Source organism: Euprymna scolopes, chromosome 4 (assembly GCF_053919585.1).
Source record: "Euprymna scolopes isolate OS-2025 chromosome 4, ASM5391958v1, whole genome shotgun sequence".
Lineage (NCBI taxonomy): Eukaryota > Metazoa > Mollusca > Cephalopoda > Sepiida > Sepiolidae > Euprymna > Euprymna scolopes.
Window position 1 is genome coordinate 7,207,223 of NC_136485.1, and position 22,519 is coordinate 7,229,741.

At 33.6% G+C, this 22,519-nt stretch overlaps 2 protein-coding genes across 2 annotated transcripts in view; both read right to left on the reverse strand.

The window, feature by feature from the left end:
• Window positions 1–19,349, reverse strand: part of LOC145266589 (peptidyl-prolyl cis-trans isomerase H-like) — a 26,491-nt gene extending 7,142 nt beyond the window's left edge. The window contains exons 1-4 of the mRNA XM_080122439.1: window positions 19,203–19,349; window positions 9,305–9,369; window positions 4,705–4,773; window positions 3,754–3,796 (exon numbers count right to left, since the gene is read on the reverse strand). Of these exons, the coding sequence (XP_079978565.1) occupies window positions 3,754–3,796; window positions 4,705–4,773; window positions 9,305–9,369; window positions 19,203–19,274 (249 nt within the window). The 5' untranslated portion in view covers window positions 19,275–19,349. The remainder of the gene's footprint in view (window positions 1–3,753; window positions 3,797–4,704; window positions 4,774–9,304; window positions 9,370–19,202) is intronic.
• LOC145272817 (uncharacterized) overlaps window positions 1–22,519 on the reverse strand; it is a 731,987-nt gene that overhangs the window by 413,001 nt on the left and 296,467 nt on the right. The gene's annotated exons all lie outside the window — the stretch shown is intronic.

A 22,519-nucleotide genomic window follows, 5' to 3' on the forward strand; every position in this document is an offset into this window, starting at 1 on the left:
GATTCTCACACGCAGAGATAAAGACGATGAATCACGATGCCAACTCCTCTCGGATTTCCGCTAAAGGCCTGACCCTACCACATTGTCATGCTCACCATCATCACTATGGTGGGGAAGGGCTTTAAAGAAGAAAAGATGTCTTTTTTCTTGATGTTCAGAGACACAACATTTTATTTGTTCTTAGTCAAGAAATGTATTTTTTGTTAAACTGTAAAAGTCAATAATTTATAGAGTTAAGGAAATGTTAATTCTAGCATTTCATCGGCTACATGCGTCTCACCATCATCACTATGAAAGCAATTGGCAAAGTCCAAACAAAGATACATGCATTTTCTACCAAAAAACATTGAAGCATTTTCTACCAAAAAACATTGAAGCAGTATTAATTTTTAAATATGGTTCCTCTATGTAAAACACTCACAGCAAGAACTTGTCTTCTTTCAACAACTGCAATTTTCCTTTCTTCCTCCATTAAATAGAATTTCCATTTCACATTTAAGGAACACATTATCATAGGACTTCTTCACTGCAGACTACAACCGGATCATCTTCAAATCTAATGCTGTTATGAACCATTTTTATAAGTAATCAAATTTTGTTCATTCATAATTTTCAATTCTCTCATAATATTCATCATCATTTTAATTGACAATTCATCTCTTATCCTTGAATGGCTTTTGATCTTGATAAGTGGTGACTTATCAAGAAAAATAAAAAGTACAAAAGTCTAAATTTATTTTCATTAAATTCTTTTTTTTTTTTGGGGAATTACATATAAGTTTTTTGATTCAATTGGAAGTGAATTGGATTTGGAACAAATTCGAATCAAACTTTTCAAATTAGAAGATTACAAAATAGGAACAATATCAAGGAAAACTTTATAGACACTTAGCTGATTTTAGTGTAAAAAATAAAATAAATAAATAAAAAATCATTAAAGCAAGAAATTTTTAAAGCAAAAATTCGAAATTCCATGCTGTTTTCTACATCAATTTGTAAAATTTACTGTTGATAATAATGATGACGATAATGATAATTATTTAATATTAATAATTTTTTTTAATCATAAATGTCTCTAATAGTCACTATTATTAAGTAAAAAATGATTTTCTTTTTTTGTAAAAATAATTATTTTTGTCAACTAAATATTCTTGAAATAAACAAAGATGTTTCTGCTTTTTTTTATTCATTTAAAATTATAGTAATTTAATTCTTTTGAAAACAATAAACATTTTTACCGTTAAAAATAATTGTCAGCTTAATATTCTTCAAATCAATAAAAGTCACATTTGGAAATGTACTGTTTTAGTTGTCAGCACGACATATCAGGTCAGTGCAAAGGTTTTGCCGGTTTTTAGAATGACAATTTTAAAACCATTGTAATTTATTTTATGTATATTGTTATTACTTAAACATAATCGCCATAATTTATGTATAATTTTTTTTCAAATTATTAAAGCATTATTCATATTTTTCTGCTATATGACATGAAAATCATCTTTAATCAACAGTCATCTTCCATCATGATAAAAATCGCCATCACACATTGACCAAAGATCTCATAGGTCGTAAAATACGCTTAAATATGATACTTTAATTTGTCCAGATTTCGTATATATTATTATAGAGTCGTGATTTCAAAAGTAAAAAATAAAATATTTGGGTGCCATCAGCTAAAATCAAAAGCAAAACTGTAACATTTAAAGCTGGTGACGTTACCACTGTACCAACGTGACACGCATATCAACTGATTAAAAATAAACTAAGATGAATGTACGATTTTTTTTTTCAATTTTGACCCATTTTTGACCACTTAAAAACTATTTTAATCGACTATAGGGTACTTGTACAGTTTAATCAAGACATTAAAAAATGAAAATATATCGAAAAAAGTTTAAGTTGTATGTATCTGTTATGGAACAAAGTTCACTGAAAAAAAATTTAACTTAATTTCATCAAGTAGTTTCTTTTTTTACAGCGAAAAAACAATTTGTTATGATACCGAGCAAAATGTTCGATTTAGCTAGTATTAAAGATGGGAAGGGGTGTCAGTGCTTTAACTGGAGTTATCTCCCTTTGTTATTTCTAAAATTCAAACAAAATTTTTTTATAAATCTAATATGGCCGTCTTCAACGAGCTCTCATAAAAACATGTTTTTCCGCTGTAAAAAAAAAACAAAAACTACTTGATGAAATTAAGTGAAATTTTTTTCCGGAGAACTTCGTTCTATAACGGATCCATACAATTTAAAGTTTTTTCGATATTTTCATTTTTTAATATCTTGACTAAACTGTACAAGTACCAACTAAAAACTCATAAAAAAATGATCCATAAAAAATCTGTGATTTTTTGTTTCGGAAGAGATAGAGTTTGAAAATATGGTGACAGACATATTGAGTTATATAAATTAGATTTTGAGAATTACAAAACCATTTAAACGACCTTAGGTTAACATTACGAGAAGAGACTGAACATGAATTAGATTCATATATCACATCAAAACCTAAAGAATTTTACAAGCAGAGAATTTATTATCTTGTTGACAGACAAAATCAAATTATCGAACGCAAAGGTTGTTATTGTTATGGATAATGATTTTCAAAAACTCAGTTTTTCATTTGCAGATGAAATTTTAAATTGGCAAAATTTTTGCACCAACCTAATACTTTGATTTTGGATCATTTTAAAATGAGTAAGGTCAGAATTTTTTTTATCTTACTGACATCATCATTAACCTTCTTTGCTGATTGAAATCATTTTTTTAAAACTGTGTGAAAGATGATAACGTACCTTAGTATTATAGAGATTTTTTCAATTTCATGGCAAGGTAAATGTATTAAATATCACCCACTTTCCCTGCTAAAATATTTTTGTATAGATTCAAACAAATATGACGAGAAATTTCTGAAAATTTAGAAATCATTTTCAAAATCAAAAGTTTCAGTATTTTTCTCTTGATTTCTGGCCTGCTCATTTTTTTACATCTGTCAACTAGAGAAGAGTCTACCAAGTATGTGTATACAGTGTGATGTTGTATGGAAGTGAAACGGAGTTAGTGAGGGCTGAGGATATGCGTTGCATGAAGAGAAATAATATCAGAATAATATGATGGATGTGTGAGTTTTAGATTTCAGAGAAAAATTAAATTTGGACAGTAAGAGAAATGTGCACAGAAGAGTAGACTTTGTTGGTAAGGTCACGTTGAAAGAATGAATGTGAGTTAGTTGGTATAGAACTGTTTAGGTAGCAAGTCCAGTTCAGAAGAGAAGGGGAAGGAAAACATGGGAGGAAGTAATGAAAATGGATGTAAGAGAAAGGGGATAAATTAAGATCTAACGAGAGATAGGTTAGTTCGGAAGTCGATTTCTTAAAATTATCCAACACATGTCACCATATAAAATGGACGTAGAATCAAATATAATGATGATGATGATGATGATTTTGTCGTTTTTATTTCTTCTTTGCATGTGCTTCTTTACTTTTCGAACATACTTAAACTTTTCTGAATGGCAAGCTTTGAAGTGTTTTTTGATTAATTTGAATTTTGTTTTTATTCAATTTTACATTAAATGGTTATTTTATCTCACTTTGATCCAATCTTTATTTGCATGAAAGAATTTGATCTAATATTGCAGAAGGAAATTTCAGAACATTTTTTTATCCAATGGAAAAATTGATTTATTTTGGTCCATGCCTGCAAACTAATATATTTGTAAAACTCAAATAAATTACCCCCCAAAAATGCGACTTACATTAACAAAATCTCCTCCTTGCACCATGAAATCTTTTATTACTCTAAAAAGAGGAAAAGATGAAAAACAGATGATAAAACAAATGTAAAAAGATTTAAAAATTGAAAATAAAAGATGGAAAAATTGAGTAAATAAAATATCAATTTTGCAAATGTTCAAGAAAAAATTTTATATAGGATTTTATTTTTTTTTTTTTTAATTTATTTTTATTTTATTTTATTTTTTTTTTTTATTTTTAAAAAATTATTTTTTTTTTTAATCCTTTAACCTCATAATTTGTGTATCCTCATCTCCATGGCCCAAACTTGGTGAATGGAACTATAGAAGACAGCATTTACTAGGGATACAATTACAAGATTCAGCATTCCTATTCCAGCGCAGTTAATCATTTGAAGAAGGTCAGAGGATGAGTTGGTGAAAATGTGGTGAAACAACAACTATGAATGTGTGGATAACAGTCTGTGAAATACAAAAATACAAAACTTATGAAACCTCATCTAAAAAAAAAAATAAATAAAAATAATATTTAATACCATTCGATGCGGATCTAACAATGGAAGACTAGATAAGAACACAAAATTGGATTTATAAAACCATAAATTCCAATCTTGATCGCTCTTCAGGGCTTGTGATGCAATGGATAGAGGCGTTGAGTTTCTATAGTTCCAGTTGAGCATTATCTGAAGATAGCGTTTTAATCCTACCCTAACCGGCCAGAGGATTAGTTTGCCAAAACATGGTGAGACAACTATGGAAGACAGTAATTACTGAGGACAAATTACAAAACTCAGTATTCCTATTCCGTTGCATATAATCACCTGAAGAAGGCCAGAGGATGAGTTGGCCGAAATGTGCTAAAACAACAATGACTATGAAGATGAGGATAACAAATCCGCAAAAGAATGAATACACAAATTCAAGAAAAATATTTTAAAATCAATTTTTACAAACCGATGGAATGTTGATCCTTTGTAACCAATGGGGACACCATCTTTTCTGTATTCACCTGTACAAAATTGCCTGCAAAACAAACAACAATCAGCAACAGTTGAACAATATTTGATCGAAAAAATTTCAATCATACAAGAAATAAATGATTTAAAAATGCCATTGATTGAATATTGTGTGAAATACTAAATGTTGCTCAAAAGTTTGGATAAAATTTTCAAGTCCAAAATACAAAAATCGATGAGAATTCGTTTATCTTTTAAAATCAAGAAAAATTTCTGTTTTTTTACGGCTGCAGATTTATTTTCAAAAACTTCCTCACTACTAAAATTTAATTTCTTTGGATTCTGATTAGTGATGGGACGATTCCAATACAATTCCCGATTCTGTATTAAATTCCCAATTCTGATTCTTTATAAATCTGTAAATATTTAACTATAAAGTTGTTATTTTTCTCTGATTACTGTAAAAATACACGTTAAATATGCAAATATTTTCTCAAACGGGAGGAGGTAATTTATAGAACTTAAAAATAATAAAAAATTATTCTATTATTACAGGGTGACCCCCCCCCCCCAAAAAAAAATGAGCCCCAACTCTAATTAGGGCCCGTTTCTTAGTGTTTTGTCTGAATGAAATGAAACTTTGGTCATAACTAGTTTATTATATTCAAAATATTACATAAGGTAATGTACTTGCAATAACCCTTATCCCTGAGTGGCTTCTGGGCCTTGATAAGTTGGTGATCAATGTGTAAAAAAAAAAAAAAAAAAAAAAAAAATCAAAACACTAGGGTCTTTGGCCTTTTTTCTCCGTTCTGCAGCATGTTCGAGATGGCCTCTATTTAGCTTTTGTTTTTTGGGGTCACCCTGTGCTACCAGCAGTGGAGGATTTTTTAAAATAAAATCAAATAAATGAAGATAATTAAAGCATTGGAAATAAGTACAATTGTCCAACATATGTTAACAGGTGTTACACTAAAAATGATGATCTATACTGCGTTGGAAATCATCTACTTTGATGGAGATATATTCTATCAATATATGGAGTGTGTATTTTGAAGTTATTAGAATATTATGTCGATAAAATTTTTTTTTTTCCAATTCAATTTTCACCCCAAACAAGGCACAGTGCTACTTTGAAGTATGGAGCTACTATTAGGGACATAAGTTGCAGGGGTGTTATGAAGGGAGTTGAGCAGCAAGATGTCTGTTCACATTGCACTTGAACTTCTGCATGTCAGTACATTTGGGAAAGCAGAATCCCAGAAGGGAGTTCCAAAGTCTAGCAGTTCTGGGAGAGTAACTATTGGAGTAGAAGACTTTCTTACACCGAGGGATCTTTACTGTGTAGGGGTGGGATTTAGCTGCTTGTCGGAGGTATTTACGTCGAGGGGGTACAAATGCTTGTAGTTCGTCAGATACTTGTAGAACAGGCAGAGGGATGCAACATTTTGTCGATGGGACGGAGGCTGAAGCTTAGATGACAGTTCAAGATCTATAAGGTTGGCAACTGTCTTTTGAATCCTATTCAGGAGTGAGAGACTAGCAGCAGATGCACCAACCCAAATGTGACAACAATACTCCATACATGGGCGAATGGTGGCCTTATAGAGGTACATGATACTTTCAGGTGTTAGTAGCTTTCTAGCACCATAGAGAGAGCTAACATTCACGTTTGTGGTGACTTCAACGTTCATAACGTGGAATGGCTGACCCATTCAAATAAGACAGATGATGAGGGGAGGTTCTGTCATGATTTTGCCATTGCTTATGACCTCACTTAGATTGTTCACGAACCCACCCGTGTGCCCAATACTACCAGTCAATATGCAAGCCTCCTAGACCTTTTTCTCTCAACTTCCCCTGAGCTATGTTCATGCTCCGTCGTATCAGTTAAGATAAAAATGAAATGTAATAAGTCCCCAGACGTACCCCTCCATCGTACTGTACACCGATACTCTATGGCTGACTGGATAGCTTCCGTACATTCATATCTGATTTACCTCTGCATTCCATGTTTAAAAATGATGTGTCCTCTATAGTATCAGATCTGACCGAATGGTTAATTGTAGGCATAGATCGATTCATACCATCTAAAAAATTCCAACAAAAACCTTACAGCCAGCCATGGTTCTCCCCAGAATGTATGCTGCTATCGCGCACAGAAATAACTTTTTCCAAAACTACCAACGTAATAGCTGCACTGAGACTAAAGCTACTTTCAGGAACGCCAGCAACCACTGTAAAAGAGTAATAAAAAATGCAAGAGAGCTATACGCAGAGTCTGTTAAATCCAAAGTAGCTGAGCAGCGGCTTGGTTCCCACCAGTTTTGGCAAATAGCAAATAGCATCCTGAACAGAAGTGTGCGTTCTATCCCAACCATTATCAATGGACCAGAGGTCATCTCGTCAGCATCAGACAAGGCCAGACTATTTGCCAAGAACTTTGCAGCTAATTCTACCCTATGCGATGAAGGCCATCAACTCCCCATATTTCCTCCTATAACACAGAACACGCTAGGTAACATACAAATATCTGTGCATGAGGTCGCCAAACTAATCAAGAACCTTGATTCCAGTAAAGCAACTGGCCCTGATGGCATCCCAATTATAGTGTTAAAAAAGCTTCAACCAGAACTTGCTCCCATACTTACGAAACTGTTTAAGCATTGCCTTAAGGAGAAGTGCTTTCCGACTCCCTGGAAGACCTCATCAGTATGCCCTGTATTTAAGAACTCAGGTGAAAAGTCATCTCCCTCTCAGTACAGACCAATAAGTCTCCTGTGTGTCATGAGTAAGTTGCTGGAATCCATATTAAATAGAGAAATAATCAACCACCTCAGCAGAAATAATCTTCTTAGTGACACACAATATGGTTTCCGTTCTGCAAGATCTACCGCAGATGTGCTAATGGTTATATCTCACAGGATTAGTGAATCTCTTGACAAAGGCTTCCTTTCTAGGGCAATTGCTCTTGACATATCAAAGGCCTTCGACAAGGTATGGAATAAGGGCCTACTTCACAAGATTTCCAGCTATGGTATAACTGGAAATGTTTTCTCAATCATTAAATCATTTCTCTCCGATAGGCTCATAAGAGTAGTGGTCGATGGACAAAAATCAGAGTCCTGCAGTATTAATGCTGGAGTCCCTCAAGGGTCAATCCTGGGCCCAACTCCCTTTCTGATCTACATCAATGATATCCCTAAACACATACTTAAATCATTCGTTAACATCTATGCTGATGACACGACCATCTACGGCAACACATCAAAGGCTGTAAATGACAAAGTTCTCTCTGATTCTCTCTCCTCTGATCTCGAGCGCGTGGTTCAGTGGGGGAAGACGTGGCTGGTTACCTTTAATGCATCTAAAACCAAACTCCTATCTTTACATCATCAACGCTCTGATCCCCATCTGGCATCAATTGAAATGGATGGCTCTCGTCTAGAAGAAGCCCCAATTGACAAGCTTCTGGGTTTTCCTTTACTCCTGATCTGAAATAGAACACGTACATCAAGTCTGTTGCCAAGGTCGCTGGAAAGATGGTGGGATCCTGCTACCGCTCCAGAAGATATCTCACTACTGATGCAATTCTCTATCTATATAAAAGCCAAGTACGTCCAAGGATGGAATACTGCTGCCATATCTGGGCAGGAGCTGCTAAAAACAGCCTATCCTGCCTTGACAGAGTACAAAATAGACTTTGTGGCTTAGTGGGGGATGCCCTTTTCTCTACCCTGCAACCTCTCTCCCACAGAAGAGACGTTGTGAGCCTATCCTTGTTTTATCGTTATTTTCATGGCAGGTGCTCGTTTGAACTCCAATCTCTGGTCCCCCCTCGCCAATCCTTCACGAAAAACACCCGTCTAGCTGAATCCACTGTGAAAAATTTTCCCCACTCTTTATCTGTGCCTAAATCAAAACGTAGATTCCATGAACAAAGCTTCTTTCTTAGAACTGCACACCTGTGGAACTGTTCCGTCTGCCTGCTTCCTACCTGACTACAACTTGGATGTCTTTAAGTCCAACGTTAACAAATTCCTAATGAACCGCCCTCTTAAGTAAACACTTCATTAAATCTCCACACTAACGTACTGTACTTGCAATAACCCTTATCCCTGAGTGGCTTCCGGGCCTTGATTAGTGGTGACCACCGTGTAAAAAAAAAAAATATATGTATATATATTAGTGTTGGGATTAAGCTATGTTTTAAAAAATGTTTTAATTGTTCTCATTAACCATAATTTATAATTTCCACTCTAAGCTATGTATTTCTATTGTCGATTCTGATTTAATCATTCTCTAATATTTCTTAATGTCTCTGTGAGAAATTGTGATTTTTTCCCCCAGGTAATTTACATACTATAATTAAAATAAGTTGAACTATGTAAAGAGTTTGATTAAATTAATTGTTTGTTGTAATTTACTAGATGCTTAAACAGGTCATCAATTTTTAACTGCACTTATTTCCACAAAACCTTTTTTTTCAACATTTGCTAATAATGACCAAAATTGATTTGAGGGAGGATATGTCATTTGATAACAATTTCCAAACAAACAATTATGTACTGATTTTTTAAATTTTTTTCGGAACTTACCTGAAATTCTCCGATGTCCTTGGAACAGAATCAGAGAACAGTTCAAATTTTATCCGTCCAACTTCCTAAAACACAAAATTTAAACAAATATTTATGGAATTACATGTGTATACTTTAGAGTTTGTTTTTTTATATATGGCAAGAGCACATTGGAAAAGTCCCTTTCATTTAGGAGCACAAACGAACCATGATACTTGATTTGGCTTAATTCTTTGGAAAAGAATTTATTCCTATTTTAAAAGGTAATTGCTATTCCAACAGTTATCAATAAATCAAAAATATTTTTTAAATGATTTTGAAGTCTTTAAACTATCTATTAGAAAGTCATGATTAGTTAGAATTAAAAGCAAGAGTTATGTAGTAATACAGTCCATTTATGTTACAAGACAGAAACATTAATTTTTTTAAAAATGTCTAGAAAAGAACCCAGATATCAATTTTTCATCATGAGAACAATCAGTTTCTATGATGATGTATAGGTTTGAGAGTATTTAGATTTAAAAAAAATATTTTCGTTTTTGTCAGTGTCGTAAAACAATCCAAAAATATGTTTTCTAGAATTTGTAGCAAACAAAACGTATGTAATTGAGTTATAATAACGATTCAAACTTTGAGAGGAACTGCTGTACATATAATATTCTAAAATAACTGTTTTACTACTGTAATTATTTCAAAAGTAGAATCTAATTTTTTTTCTTTTGATGGGGAAGTTAGCTTAGATTCCTCATTTACAAATCTCCAAAATTTTTTATCACGAGATTTAAAAATCAGAAAAATTTGGTGTTTCATTGATTTCAAAGGTTGACGAGAATTCATGACTCAATTGCTCATCATATTTCCAAATATTTTATATGAGTTTTTTTTTTAGTTCAATTAATTTTTTTATATGATTAGTGTCATGAGAGGACAGTTTCTTCATAAAAATATTAAGATATTACAATTTCTTATAATAATATTCAAAATATATAATTATTGCTATTAAAAATGTTACATTAAAATTAGAATATAAAAATGTTCTATTTCAAGAGTTTCTGGAATGTTACAAGTTGTGATGTTCCATTTGGAGCGTTTCTGGAACTTTCCATTCACCAACAATATAAAAGAACACTGATAGCATCAACTCTTCAGTTAGTGAGTCAGATTGAGTCGTTACACTACTCCAAGTTGTCAGATGCTGACTAGATTAAGTCTAGCCAGTATTTCCTGGGATCCAGTTGGATCTAGTTTTCTTTAAATTCTGAGTTTATTTTTTTTTTTTTTTAAATATATTTTGCATGTTTAATAACCGTAGACTCAAACACATAACATTAGCAGTCATTTTGGAGCTTTTAGAAAATTTAAACCAACCAAACCAACATTTGGTAAACAAAAAAAGTTTGTTTCAAATTCTATATATTGATATTTTATTTTATTTTTTTCTTCTTCAGAATTTGATCAGCAATAGGTGTAGAGATGATAACCAGTTTGTATGCAAAATGTGTAAGACAATGGAGATGGATGAGACATGTACAAAGTTTATGAAGGTATTGAGATGTTTAGTTGCACTTGTGAAAAGATTGGCATAGAGCAGGTGCTAGTATGATTGCAAGAATTAGGAATGGATGATGGTTAAGTATGATTGCAAGAATTAGGAATGGATGATGGTTAAGTATGATTGCAAGAATTAGGAATGGATGATGGTTAAGTATGATTGCAAGAATTAGGAATGGATGATGGTTAAGTATGATTGCAAGAATTAGGAATGGATGATGGTTAAGTATGATTGCAAGAATTAGGAATGGATGATGGTTAAGTATGATTGCAAGAATTAGGAATGGATGATGGTCAAGTATGATTGCAAGAATTAGGAATGGATGATGGTTAAGTATGATTGCAAGAATTAGGAATGGATGATGGTTAAGTATGATTGCAAGAATTAGGAATGGATGATGGTTAAGTATGATTGCAAGAATTAGGAATGGATGATGGTTAAGTATGATTGCAAGAATTAGGAATGGATGATGGTTAAGTATGATTGCAAGAATTAGGAATGGATGATGGTTAAGTATGATTGCAAGAATTAGGAATGGATGATGGTTAAGTATGATTGCAAGAATTAGGAATGGATGATGGTTAAGTATGATTGCAAGAATTAGGAATGGATGATGGTTAAGTATAATTGCAAGAATTAGGAATGGATGATGGTTAAGTATGATTGCAAGAATTAGGAATGGATGATGGTTAAGTATAATTGCAAGAATTAGGAATGGATGATGGTTAAGTATGATTGCAAGAATTAGGAATGGATGATGGTTAAGTATGATTGCAAGAATTAGGAATGGATGATGGTTAAGTATGATTGCAAGAATTAGGAATGGATGATGGTTAAGTACGATTGCAAGCATTAGGAATGGATGATGGTTAAGTATGATTGCAAGAATTAGGAATGGATGATGGTTAAGTACGATGGCAAGAATTAGGAATGGATGATGGTTAAGTATGATTGCAAGAATTAGGAATGGATGATGGTTAAGTATGATTGCAAGCATTAGGAATGGATGATGGTTAAGTATGATTGCAAGAATTAGGAATGGATGATGGTTAAGTATGATTGCAAGAATTAGGAATGGATGATGGTTAAGTATGATTGCAAGCATTAGGAATGGATGATGGTTAAGTATGATTGCAAGCATTAGGAATGGATGATGGTTAAGTATGATTGCAAGAATTAGGAATGGATGATGGTTAAGTACGATTGCAAGAATTAGGAATGGATGATGGTTAAGTATGATTGCAAGAATTAGGAATGGATGATGGTTAAGTACGATTGCAAGCATTAGGAATGGATGATGGTTAAGTATGATTGCAAGAATTAGGAATGGATGATGGTTAAGTACGATTGCAAGAATTAGGAATGGATGATGGTTAAGTATGATTGCAAGCATTAGGAATGGATGATGGTTAAGTATGATTGCAAGAATTAGGAATGGATGATGGTTAAGTATGATTGCAAGCATTAGGAATGGATGATGGTTAAGTATGATTGCAAGAATTAGGAATGGATGATGGTTAAGTATGATTGCAAGCATTAGGAATGGATGATGGTTAAGTATGATTGCAAGAATTAGGAATGGATGATGGTTAAGTATGATTGCAAGAATTAGGAATGGATGATGGTTAAGTACGATTGCAAGAATTAGGAATGGATGATGGTTAAGTATGATTGCAAGAATTAGGAATGGATGATGGTTAAGTACGATTGCAAGCATTAGGAATGGATGATGGTTAAGTATGATTGCAAGAATTAGGAATGGATGATGGTTAAGTATGATTGCAAGAATTAGGAATGGATGATGGTTAAGTATGATTGCAAGAATTAGGAATGGATGATGGTTAAGTATGATTGCAAGAATTAGGAATGGATGATGGTTAAGTATGATTGCAAGAATTAGGAATGGATGATGGTTAAGTACGATTGCAAGCATTAGGAATGGATGATGGTTAAGTATGATTGCAAGCATTAGGAATGGATGATGGTTAAGTACGATTGCAAGAATTAGGAATGGATGATGGTTAAGTACGATTGCAAGCATTAGGAATGGATGATGGTTAAGTACGATTGCAAGAATTAGGAATGGATGATGGTTAAGTACGATTGCAAGCATTAGGAATGGATGATGGTTAAGTATGATTGCAAGAATTAGGAATGGATGATGGTTAAGTATGATTGCAAGAATTAGGAATGGATGATGGTTAAGTACGATTGCAAGAATTAGGAATGGATGATGGTTAAGTATGATTGCAAGAATTAGGAATGGATGATGGTTAAGTATGATTGCAAGAATTAGGAATGGATGACGGTTAAGTATGATTGCCAGCATTAGGAATGGATGATGGTTAAGTATGATTGCAAGAATTAGGAATGGATGATGGTTAAGTATGATTGCAAGAATTAGGAATGGATGATGGTTAACCAACAGAGCATTATCATTGTTGACGAAAGCAAAAGTCTACCAAGCATAGTGTACGCAGTGTGATAAACACAGTTAATTCATTAAGAAACGTTCATGCAAAATGGTGAAGACACTGACATTTGATATATTCAACTTCTCTGCTATCTCATACAACTTTAATTTACAATCAGCAAAAACAAGTTTGTGGACCTTTTTGATGTTTTCCTAAACAAATATCAATTTTGTGAAACTTGAGAATTCAGCATCAGTTGTATTTGTGTGACCACCATTAAAGTCAGTATCGAACCTGTTGCAATATTTTTTATATAAGTGAATGGTATGATTAAAAAAATGAGAAGGTTAATACACTGGTGATAGGAACTGACCAATCAAATGGAGCTACGTTTTGCTAACAACCAAACAGAAACCAAAATCACTCTATAAAAATATTGGATCTTTTAAAATTTCCGCACATAATTTTTTGTGTCAACACGAAAAAAAATCTTTGCTTTTTGTCTGCAAAATTTTAAAGTTCAAGACTTTTACAGATCAGCTACCCACTGAAAACTCTTTTTCATATCCAGGACTTATACAGATCAGCTACCCATTATAAACGCTTCTGAAATTAAACAGTTTTCAATTCAAAACAACCTCTTAACCGTTGTTTTCAACAGAGCAAAGTCAGAATAACACTAATCAAACCATTGCTATGTTTGAACAGTAGGTTTCCCATCCAAAAGCATTGTTTTATCAATAAATGGGCGTAAAAAGTTAGTGAACCCAACTTTTGCAAGTTTTAAATGAATTATTTTCATATTTGAAAGTCCACACATTTATGATGAAACTAACAAACCGCCCGTCATTGCCCAATCATAAAATATGCTTAAATATGATAGTTTTTTTTTATTATTTTTTTTTATAACATTTTCACCCCAAACAAGGCAAATTGCCACTTTGGTGTAGGGGGCTACTATCAGGGGCAACAACTACTGGGGTACTATGTAGGGATTTGGGCAGCAAGATGTCGGTTCACGTTACACTTGAACTTCTGCACGTCAGTACTGTTGGGGAAGCAGGGATCTGGAATGGAATTCCAGAGTCTAGCGGTTCTGGGGAAGAAACTATTGGAGTAAAAAGATCTTTTACATCTAGGGATCTCTACAGTGTAGGGGTGGGATTTAGCAGCCTGTCAGGTTTGTCGAGGGTGCTCACGTCGTGAGGGCACAAGTGATTGCAGTTCGTCAGAGCATTCACCACTAAAATACTTGTAGAAAAGGCAGAGGGATGCAACATTTCGTCGATGGGACAGAGGCTGAAGCTTAGATGCCAGTTCAGGGCCTATTAGGTTTGCGACTCTCTTTTGAACCTTGTCAAGGAGCGAGAGACTAGTAGCAGATGCACCAGCCCAGATGTGGCAGCAATACTCCATACATGGGCGAATGGTGGCCTTATAGAGGTACAGGATACTTTCGGGTGTTAGTAGTTGTCTAGCACGGTAGAGAGAGCCTACCTTTCTTGCAGCGGCCCTGGCAATGCCTTCAATGTAATTGTTCCAACTCATGTTTCCTGTGAACGTTAGGCCAAGGAGTTTGAAAGATGGACTCTCAGATAAAGAGTCGTTGGCCATTGCTATGGGTGGTAGGGAGGGTTTCTTGTAATTATTGAATGAAACTAGTTTAGTCTTGGCAGCATTGAACACGACCAACCACTTTTGTCCCCATTCCACTACAGATTGGAGGTCTTCCTCTAGTGTTTCTGCCATTTCTTTAGATATGTGTTCATTCGTCTTCCTGTCATGCCTGCCATAGAGTGTAGTGTCATCAGCATATATACCCATCTCAGAGGCAATTTTGTCGGGGAGGTCATTTATGAATATCAGGAACAATAGAGGTCCAAGGATAGAACCCTGGGGCACCCCCGCATTTATATCATATTGTTTAGATGTACGACCGTCGAGGACAACCTGGATTTTTCTCTTATCTAAGAAGGATTTAATTATGTTAAGTATTCTACCAGTGATACCGTATGATCTGATTTTACTGAGGAGACCCTCATGCCATACCCTATCAAAAGCCTTAGATATATCTAGAGCTACCGCTCTGCCCTCCCCCACTTTGTCCAGTGAATGGTACATACGTTCAGAGATCACAGTTAGGATGTCTGCTGTGGAACGGGCTTGTCTAAATCCATATTGTTTGTCAGTCAGTAGTTTAGCATCTGTAAGATGATGGACTAGAGCATGGTTAATTATGGTCTCAAATATTTTGGCAAAAAGTGAGAGGAGGCTAATGGGGCGATAATTTGATGGGTCTGTCCTTTCGCCAGAATTCTTGAATACTGGTACAACAGAAGCAGTTTTCCAACAGCCCGGAAAGCAAGCTTCATTAAGGCATTTGTTGTAGAGTTTGGAGAGAACTGGAGCTACTTCGGCTGAGCGCTTTTTTAATAGCACAGCTGGGATAAGATCGGGTCCACATGCTTTTGAGGTGTCAAGGTTTTTTATGATAGCATGCACCTGAGCAGGGGTGGTTTTCAGATCGTCTAGTGTGGCGTCTGTCCGCATAGGAAAGTCAGGTAGGGGGTGGTTGGAAGGGTCCAGTGTGGAGTTTGAGGCAAACCGACTGGCAAGCATGTTAGCCTTGTCGGTTGCTGAGATAGATTTTATTTTTATTATTATAGAGCCGGTACTGTATTGATTATTATATTGTACCCAGTATATAGTAGTGATTTCAAAAGTTTAAAAAAAAATGACTTTGGTACCATCAGCCAGAATCAAACGAAAACATGTAGAACTCGAGCGTTATTCGTTACCATCTGAGTTAAGTCCATACGCATATAAAAACTTCAAAAATAACATTGCTAAAGATATAAAATGTATATTTGCGTGTGTGTAGAAGTAACATTTAGTTGACTTACGCCTGCCAAAGTGCCGATTTAAAAATTTTTTTTACCTCTTAGCAGCTATTTTTACCGGCTAAAAAACAAATTGAATTTCTTTCACAGACCCAAATCACCTATATAACAAGTTTCAAGTCTGTAGACTAAAAATTAACAGAGCAGTTTGGTAGAGACCATTTCACACAAAGACAGACAAGGTCACTTTTAGATATATATAGATTAACCACTTTGGTTTCTTGTCCAAAATTTCTGATATATTAAAATCAAAAATAAAGAAAAATCTGGATGATGTGACAAACAAAAACATCATATTCCAAAAATCACAAATTGATCAAGTAGTTTTTCATTTTTAAATAAGAAAATCAAATTTTATGAGTATCAGAGGAGTGACTGTCTCACCTGCCATTTCGAAAAAAAAAATCTTTAAAACAAGGGAGATAACTCAACAATATTTCAAACTTGCTATATTTATATTGTGATGCCTATGAATTCTCATTAATGATGTTCTTTATAAAAATAAAACTACTTGATCGATTTATGTGATTTTTGGAATATGATGTTTTCGTTTTGTCATGCTCACTCAGTTACATCATACAGATTTTTTTTTAATATAAGGAAGATTCTAGATAAGAACTAGCAGACATTTATTAGAATAGCCAACAAAACAAAAATAAATATACAACAAATAAACGTTACAACGTAAGCTAAGTTACTCTACAACCTACTTGTATAAGTTTTTGGTGTTTTAACTTATTTTAAAGCGTTATTTTAATTTCGCGCTCTCCTTACAACCAGCTTCAGTAATCGCTCAAAAAATCGAAAATTAAACAAAATACTGATAGAACATTACAGTATTGCACGATTAGTGACATTTACTCTTTTTCCCCCAGTATTGTTTAATTTTCGATTTATGAACGATTATCAAGGTTTTAAACTGATTTTAAGGACAGCACCATGTTTTTTTTTGTTTCATTTTAACTTGACAAATTTTATATTACTTCTTAAAATAACACTTTATAATAAGTTAAAACACAAAACTTATGCAGGTAGGTAGAAGAGTAACTTACCTTACCTTTAGTAACATTTATCTTTTGCGTATTTATTTTTTCACCCATTTTTTTGTTTTATTGGCTATTCGGTACTGGTCGCGATTAGAGTTCCCTGCCGAACACCCTAAAAAAACACTGACTTCTCCCTTAGTTGCCATAGTAACTAAACGATCATGAATTTTGTTTTACTGTTTATGAATATTGAAATAAAAGACATTACTACACATTTATTAATAATATCTCACTTTTAATCACTTTTATCGACTTTTTGTTTTACTGTTTATGTGTCACTTTTATCGACTTTTTCTTTTCTTTTTTAAATGACGAAGTTTTACTGTATATGTCTCACTTTTTTTTTTATATTGTACTAGTGCACTTATTGATCCGTGCTGAAATAACGTTATTATTTAAAAAGCCATTCTTAACATGGAGAGGGTGTTTTGTACCTATTCTCTACTTTAACCTTACAATTGAATAAAAAAAACATTAAACTTTAATTAAGCTTAGAAATACGATTTAAAATATAGCGCGGATCATAAGTGCACTAGCACCCATTTTTTTTATTAATAAATGTTTAGTAATTATTTTTCTTTTAATATTCATAAACAGTAAAAACGTCGTCATTTAAAAAGAAAATTCTATTTAAAAAAGAAAAGAAAAAGTCGATAAAAGTGATTAAAAGTGAAATATTATTAATAAATGTGTAGTAATGTCTTATTTCAATATTCATAAACAGTAAAACAAAATTCATGATCGTTTAGTTACTATGGCAACTAAGGGAGAAGTCAGTGTTTTTTTTAGGGTGTTCGGCAGGGAACTCTAATCGCGACCAGTACCGGCTATTCTAACAACTACCTATTCATTCTTAACAAACGGAGAAGAGGCGTTTTGTTAACTATTCTGTACTTTCACCTAACAATTTAATAAACAAAAGATACGATAAAAATTGAATTTAACTTGAAAATCCAATTTGAAAAAATAGCACGCTCCGTATGAGTACAAAATAGTGCTTATTTAAATTGGCAAAATAAAAAACTATATAAAATACTGTTAAAAACCCACCGAATATATGTCAGCCTATAGTTTAAGTTTTTTTTTAATTTTTAATTCCTTTTCACAAACTTACCGTGTTCAACAGAGTCTGGTGCCATTTGTAATTTTCATAAACACTGTATGTTTTTCTAGCTGAATAAACATGTTACATTAAATAAAAACAATAAAAACTTATCCATTTAAGTAGAAAAGTAACTTATCTTGCCTTTGATAACATTTATTTGTTCTACATTTGTTTTGTGACAACTTTTTCGAATCTATGTGTACAGTAAAACAAACCCATATTCAGTTTATATAAGTTCCAGCATCTCCAGAAACAACTCGCTGTGTCCACTGCGACAAGTTATCGCAAAAAAGAGTCAAATTTTATTTTCTGAAATATATATTTATGCATTTATATATTTAAACTACTTGATCAATTTTCGTGATTTTTGGAGTATGCCATGGTCATTCCGTGACATTTTTTTCTTCGTTTTTGCTTATCGCTATAAAGAAACATTTCAAATCAAATCAGTTCATTGTTATCAGACACAACTTCAATGAAGTTCTTTAAAATGAACAAACGGCAAAAAGAAGTATTTGCGTTTTCGCCCAAATCTTCGAATACAATTATATTGGTAAATTATTACGACCGTATTATAAGCACTCCACAATCTCCCCATGTTAAGAATGGCTTTCGAAATAAACACCCCCTCCCAAACCTTGAAAGCCGTTCTTAACATGTGGAGGTTGGGGGGGGGTATAATAGGCTGGGGCACGTCGTAAAAATTGACCATTATATTTAAAAAAAATAAATACAAATACAAAATAATCTTTAAAAAAGACATTTTTTTTGGACCGCATGTTTTTTTTAAAGAAAACAACTTCGTTGCCTTTGTGCAATAATACCAAATAAATGTAAGTAATTATTATTACACAAGTTACTCACTGTTTAGATAATTACTTATTAAGGTTAAAATTACTTACAGTCGTTCCGATTGTGATATCAAAGAAAACAATTGGATTGTTTGGATTGGTAGCTTTGTCACCGGACGCCATGTTGGTGCGTAAAACCGGTGAATCAAGGGAGGTAATTCGAAATTCCCGCGGAAACAAAAAATTAATTTCTCTCCTTCGTCATTTACTTCATTCCAATCACAAAAAAGGTTTTTTTCTTCATTTTTGCTTATCGCTATAAAGAAACATTTCAAATCAAATCAGTTCATTATTATCAGACACAACTTCAAGGAAGTTCTTTAAAATGAACAAACGGCAAGCCGCAAAGTAAGGGATAGACAACCCAGGAGATCAAGTATTTACTTCTCTGCAACTGAGTGATATGGCACAAGGCCAGAAGATGGAGAGAATTTGTTAGCACACAATTGTACTTAAGCAGTAAGCACCTTAAAAAATGCCCGTGCAGCTGCAGTTCTGTTGACATTCCCCGGCGAGGGCTCCTCATGCAGTTAACTATACACTAATTCCTTCTCAAAGTAAGATGACAAGGTTTAAGAGGATGGACTTCCTGTAGCTGAACAGAATATCACAGTCTAACAGAAAAAAAAAGACCACTTTAATGGTCTAGTCTTTCTACCCTGGGCATCCAAAATCAACATAAACTAGACCATTCGTGTAATCCGGTTCCTCTTGATTTTGCTGCGGGAGTTTAGTTCTGTGCAGTTCTAGGAGGTTCACCCTCCTAGGCTTTGCTTGCTCTCTTTGAGAAGGGGTTAGTTTATTGCTAACCGTCTGAGGCTCCCTCACCGGGGAATGCCAATGGGGCTGTCCAAGCACATTTTGCAGGGCAGAGAGTGCCTCTCCTCTGGGCACTCCTTGGGCGTTAAATTCCATAGTGAAGAGGGGGAACATATTTTTTTAATAGCCGCTTCCTTACAGAGCCTAACGCATGCACAGTAACATTTTTTTTATTTACTTACGTTGGCCTAACTTTTTAAGGAATATTAAAAAGGAAGATTATTTTTTATATTAGTTCCACCTCCACAATTTTCTTTAAAATGACGACTCGAATAGGTTTTCGACTATGCTGAATAAGAAAATCTCATTTAAATTTTGCAGAGACAAGTAATTTTCGAGATATAAAGACCTGTATTATGCACTGTAATTCACTGGCTGCCATGTTTGTACGCGTGCGATAAACAATTCTACTTCTCTGCGAATGACACTGCCACCTAGCGGAAACAAATCCACTTTTTTTTTTCATAACCAAGAAATTAGTAATGTGCATGCGTGTGAAACAAAACAATTTACGACTTTTTTCACTCCCGTAAGTAATTTTATGTTAAGAACGACTTTTGGAATAGACACTCCAAACCTCCTCATATTAAGAGCGGCCATCGGAATAGATACCCCCAGCCTCCCCATGTTAAAAACAACTTTTTGAATAAACACCCCATTTTTTGGGCGGGGGGGGGGGGTGAAAAATATTTGCCCTAAATTTAACTGATATTCGTTGTCAGCATACCCACCTGCAAATACTATAAAAAAAATTGAGGGAGGTGGCAGTGTCGGTTGCAGAGAAGTATTAATAGATTTGTTTATCGCATGTATGTACAAACATGGTGGCCAGTGAATTACAGTACATAATACAGGTCTTTATATCTTGAAAACTATTTGTTTCTGCAAAATTTAAATGAGATTTTCTTATTCAGCATAGTCAAAAACTTATGGGAGTCGTCATTTTAAAGAAAATTGTAGAAGTTTACCTAATGTAAAAATTTACCAAAAAGTTATTCGCACGTGTAAATTAAAAATGTTTGTAAATTAAAAATGTTTGTAAATCAAAAATGTTTGTAAATCAAAAATGTTTGCAAATCAAAAATGTTTGCAAATCAAAAATGTTTGTAAATTAAAAATGTTTGTAAATCAAAAATGTTTGTAAATCAAAAATGTTTGCAAATCAAAAATGTTTGTAAATTAAAAATGTTTGTAAATCAAAAATGTTTGTAACTCAAAAATGTTTGCAAATTAAAAATTATCAATAAATTCTTTAGTTGGTTTTCTTTTTAATATTCTTTAAAAAAAAAGTTAACCAACGTAAAGAAATAAATTAAAAATATTATCTGCACATGCTTTAGGATTTGAAGGGGAGCGGCTATTAAAAAAAATTGCTGTCTGCCATGCAACTCAACGCACAAGGAGTACTGGGCGCTGACTTCTTAATCCCACTTTCTGACCCTTGTGTTTAAGTTCTTGCAGTGGGAGAGAAATAAACAACCTCTGCGGACTAATTGCCGAGGACGGATCTCTGACTGGCATTTTAGGCTTAAGAAAGAATACAGCTTTTTTCGCCACCAGAAGTGAGGTGCACTCTAGCTCCACAAAACTTGATAGGAGTGCCTTAAGCGATTGGTAATAAGCCATTTTCCAGTGCTTCTATATTATAATAACAAAAAATATTGAATTTCAAGTAAAACAGATGGTACCTACATAATAGTCATGTCGCAAATAGTAATATATCCAACAATTATGGAAAACAATGAGGTAGAAAAATAATTATTTGTGAAAAACAGTTTTTTGATATAGTTCAGATGAGGAATAAAATTTGTCTGATATTTTGAATTCCGTTCATTGTATGACGTAAGCAATAGAACTTAATTATCTCCCCTGAATCAACTTATCTCTTTTTTGTTTTTAGTTATTTCTTTTTTCAGTAATAATTATTTTTTTACCTTATCGCTTTTCGTAATTTTTGGATATGTTACTATTTGAAACCAGATAATTATGTAAATACCATTTGTTTCACTTGAAATTCAATATTTTTTGTTATAAATAAAAGCCTCCATTTCCCTACTCAATGAGAAAAAGTAAAACCTGGGAGGGTGATCTTCTGTGGTAGATTAGAAATTGGTGTGCGAGACAAACAAGCATAGGACATTTACCAAACTAATATAAATTACTTTTCTTTCTTTGTTCAGTTTAATCTTCCCTCTTCTCTTCTTTTCACTTTCTTTGTGGTAGTCTGCAGTCGGATTTTTACACCGAGATCTGATTCGGACAAACACTAAAAACCAAATGTCTCCAGAACTTATCCATTTTTTTTTCGATTCATTGGGATTCGCTTTTATATCACTTCCTGAAGCAAGTTAGTTTTCACAGGAACATGTCAGCTCAAAATATTTTCAACCAATAAAATTCGTTTGAAGCCTCCTAGGATGTCAGATTAACAAGCCGATGCGAACTGAGAAACGCCTATAAAACAATCACGTGGTTGACTTAAAGAGTTCTTCCATGGTGACAACTACAATGTGCCTTGACTCTCAGCATTAACAACACCCATCTTAGAA